This window comes from Rhinolophus ferrumequinum, chromosome 11, assembly GCF_004115265.2.
Source record: "Rhinolophus ferrumequinum isolate MPI-CBG mRhiFer1 chromosome 11, mRhiFer1_v1.p, whole genome shotgun sequence".
In the NCBI taxonomy this organism is placed as follows: domain Eukaryota; kingdom Metazoa; phylum Chordata; class Mammalia; order Chiroptera; family Rhinolophidae; genus Rhinolophus; species Rhinolophus ferrumequinum.
This window is the reverse complement of record NC_046294.1, coordinates 67,864,414-67,868,721: the sequence shown is the minus strand read 5'-3', so window position 1 is coordinate 67,868,721 and position 4,308 is coordinate 67,864,414. Positions and strand designations below refer to the sequence as shown.

The 4,308-nt window shown below is 31.1% G+C and overlaps 1 protein-coding gene across 1 annotated transcript; it reads left to right on the top strand.

The window, feature by feature from the left end:
• Nucleotides 1-2,998: 2,998 nt before the first annotated feature.
• On the top strand, nucleotides 2,999-3,859 carry LOC117029793 (histone H3.3A-like). The gene has a single exon (XM_033118967.1). The coding sequence runs from the start codon at nucleotides 3,019-3,021 to the stop codon at nucleotides 3,427-3,429; it is 411 nt and encodes a 136-aa protein (XP_032974858.1). The 5' UTR covers nucleotides 2,999-3,018; the 3' UTR covers nucleotides 3,430-3,859.
• The last annotated feature ends 449 nt before the right edge of the window (nucleotides 3,860-4,308 follow it).

Below are 4,308 nucleotides of genomic sequence, written 5' to 3'. Positions count from 1 at the left end.
GTAGGAGAGGGCTAATAACAATTTTACTCTTGACATATGTGTGTGTGTGTGTGTGTGTGTGTGTGTGTGTGTAATTTTGAATGGTATTAACTAATATTTAAAAGTTTTTTTACTTTGTCATTTTTCATTACTATCATTAATATGACATGCTATTTCTATTTAGTCTTTGAGGGAATACTAAAAATGTTGATGTTAGCAAAAACTATTTGTTAGTAGGACATTTTTAGCTCCTTGCACGTATGCTGAAGAAAAATAACATTTTCCATAGACAGTTCATAATACCCAACATCTTAACTTTGGAACAGATTTGGAAAGAAAATATTTAAGTGTAAGTTAACATTGAAATTGATTTATCTTCCTTACTAATTTAATTAACAGTACACAGAAAGAGCACTATATTATTTTCAAAATTACAAAGAATGACAAACTAGTATAAAATAATCACATCTTTTTCGTTGCATGCATTCCTTACTTAAAATATTGCATCTTTTCTTGCTAATCCTTTTGTACAATAACCATCTAAAGTGTTCTAAAATTAATTTTAAGTGATATACCAATTCATACAACACACACACACACACACACACACACACAAGCACACACTTGCTAAGGGCATATAGCTTGAAATAGATTGTTTAAATTAATAAAATGTCAGAAAAAAATAGAAAATGAATTGTACCAATAATCACAATTTCATTTCTCTAAACAAGTATTTACCATTTGCTTAGGATTTAGTCAGCAAGCTTTTTTTACCATGCTATCACCCTAGTAATTCAGTTCAGAATATATATTTTTAAATTTCCATGTTGATTCTTGTTTGACCTGTGGGTTATTTAGATGTATTTATTATTTATAAATATTTAATAATTTCATATATATACATATACACACATATATATACATATACATATATATGTATACATATATATGTGTATATATACATATATATGTGTGTGTATGTGTGTATATATATATATATCTGTGGTTGATTTCAAATTTAATTCCTTAGTATTTGTAAAACATACTCTGTATTACTTCAGTCCTTCTGAATTTATTGAGACTTTTTTTATGGCCTTATATCACCAACCTGAATATCCCATATGTACTTGAAAAGAATATGTATTCTGCTAATACTGGGTAGAATATTCTATGTGTAAGGTAATTTTAATAGTGTTAGTTAAATCTTGTACGTGTACATCCTTACTGATTTTCTGTCTAGTTGTGTAAATTACTAAGAGTATTGAAATTTTAAAACTATTAGTGTAGATTCTTTTTTCTCCTGTCAAGTGTCACTTTTTTTCTTCGTGCATTTTAGAGCTTTGTTTCGGTATATGTAGCTCCCTTATTCAATAATAATTTAATTATAAACTATCCTCTTTTTCTCTAGTAGTAATCCTAGTTATAATGTCTTTTTTTTTTTTCTGATAATGTACTCATTCTCTTATTGGAGAGAATTTACTTTAAATTTACTTTATCATGTATATGTTTTTCCACTCTTTTACTTTTAACCTATTTGAATCTAAAGTGTTCTTGTACACATGCAGCTCCATCTTGTCATTTTTTTTCTGTTGATATAAAATTTTGTTAATCACAAAGGATACAGAAAGTTATATAAGTGGTTACAGAAAGTAGTACATAATTGCATTTGAAAATGCTCAGCATGAACAAAATGAGGACAACCTAATGGCTTTAGTTATTTAGGATCTTGCTTTTTAAATTCATTTTGAAACTATTTGCTTTTTGAATTAGATATTTAGTCAATTCATATTTAATGTAGTTATTAATATTATTGGATTATATCTGCCATTTGGGTATTTGTTTTCTAGACATATCTATTCATTCCTCTCCACCATGTTCTTTTATTGAACAAAATTTATTTTTTGCATATGATTAAAGTTCCAATATTTACTATATATTTTACATTGATCTAGTGACCAATCTCGGGGTAACAATCGGCATCTTTAACTAACAAAACTATTTCAGGTTAATACTAAGTTAAGTCTAATAAAATATACCAACTTTAATTCTGTATACTTATAGCTCTCATTCTTCTGTTTATTGTTGTCTCCTTTGTACTATTACACACACATATGCAAATACAAAGTTAGAATTATTGCTTTAAATAAACTTATAATTTTAAGTAGAGTAAATCATATTTTACACTATATAACCATTTCTGGTTGTCTTTATTCCTATCTGTGGATTCAGGTTACTGTCTGGTGTCATTTCCTGTTGACTTGAATACTTTCAAACTTTTATTTTTGTGTTAAGCTTTCATCAGCTTGATTACAATGTGTGTACACATGGTTCTCTCTATGAGTAACCTGCTTGGGGTTGAGCCTCATGGATTTTTAGATTTTTGTGTATGTATATGGGAAATGTGGGTAGTTTTCAGTTACTTCTTTCTTTTCTGTCTTTTCATCTCCTCTGTTTTTGATATGCTTAATACGGTCCCAGAGTTCTCTGAAGATTTATTCAGTAGTGTTCAATCATTATTCTCTTCATTGCTTGGTATTTCATAATTTCTGTTGATTCATCTTCAAATTTACTAATTCTATCATATGCCATCTTAAATTTGCTGTTGGATCCATCTTGTGATTTTGTTTGTTCTTTTAATTTGGCCATTTTAATGTTTAACTAAGAATTCTCATTTGTTTTCATTTATAGTTTTTGATTCTCTATTAAGATACCTTATTTTTTCAGTAATTATCATATTATCCTTTTATTATTTGAACACAATCTTTTAAAAATTATTCAGTATATTTATAATAGTGGTTTTAAAGTCATTTTCTATGAACTCTAACATCTGGGTCCACACAGAGTTAGTTTCTAGTGACTATATTTCCTCAATTTTGTTTTACATTCCTGTTTTAATGCATGTCTCAACTTTCAATTAAAAAATGCAATTTTGGTTCGCAGCCGCCGCTGGCCGCCGTCGCTCTCTAACGCCAGCGCCACCTCTAGCTCGCCGAGCTCCAGCCGAAGGAGAAGTGGGGTAAGTAAGGAGGTCTCTATACCATGGCTCGAACAAAGCAGACTGCCCGCAAATCTACCGGTGGTAAAGCTCCCAGGAAGCAACTGGCTACAAAAGCCGCTCGCAAGAGTGCGCCCTCTACTGGAGGGGTGAAGAAACCTCATCGTTACAGGCCTGGTACCGTGGCATTCTATGAAATTAGACGTTATCAGAAGTCCACTGAACTTCTGATTCGCAAACTTCCCTTCCGGCGTCTGGTTCAGGAAATTGCTCAGGACTTCAAAACAGATCTGCGCTTTCAGAGTGCAGCTATTGGTGCTTTGCAGGAGGCAAGTGAGGCCTACCTGGTTGGCCTTTTTGAAGATACCAACCTGTGTGCTATCCATGCCAAACGTGTAACAATTATGCCAAAAGACATCCAGCTAGCACGCCGCATACATGGAGAACGTGCTTAAGAATCTACTATGATGGGAAACATTTCATTCTTTAAAAAAAAAAAAAAGTTCTCTTCTTCCTGTTATTGGTAGTTCTGAATGTTAGTTATTTTTTTTTCCATGGGGTCAAAAGGTACCTAAGTATATGATTGCAAGTGGAAAAATAGGGGACAGAAATCAGGTATTGGCAGTTTTTCCATTTTCATTTGTGTGTGAATTTTTAATATAAATGCGGGGACAAAGCATTAATGCAAGTCAAAAGTTTCAGTGAACAAAACAAGTTTCAGCAGTTCAACTTTATAACAATTATAAATAAACCTGTTAAATTTTTCTGGACAATGCCAGCATTTGGATTTTTTTAAAACAAGTAAATTTCTTATTGATGGCAACTAAATGGTGTTTGTAGCATTTTTATCATACAGTAGATTCCATCCATTCGCTATACTTTTCTGAGTTGTCCTACATGCAAGTACATGTTTTTAATGTTGTCTGTCTTCTGTGCTGTTCCTGTAAGTTTGCTATTAAAGTACATTAAACTTAAAAAAAAATGCAATTTTATATAATATATTTTAGCAATTATGGATATCTTGTATTTTCTGAAGTTTTTGTTTACTTTTTTCCTTTTGTTACTTGCTTGCATTTAATCAGTCTTTTCCATGATATGTGGCCACTGATATATATGCTGTGGTTTTTTTTTCAATCTTAATTTTTTTTTTTTAAATTTTTAGCTTTTTAGAGTTTCCTTCCAAGTTTGGATAGCATATTGGTTTGCCAATGATTTATGAACAGGTTATGCTCAAACTCTTTAAGCCTATATAACTTCCACCTTCTTGCAATTAATAGCTGTGTGGATTGGTGAAAGCATTCAGTTTTACTAAGTGCTCAAATCTCCTTTGGGTT

Bases quoted from the DNA above. Each gene is read 5' to 3' on its own strand.
- LOC117029793 (XM_033118967.1), top strand. From the start codon at position 3,019: ATGGCTCGAACAAAGCAGACTGCCCGCAAATCTACCGGTGGTAAAGCT.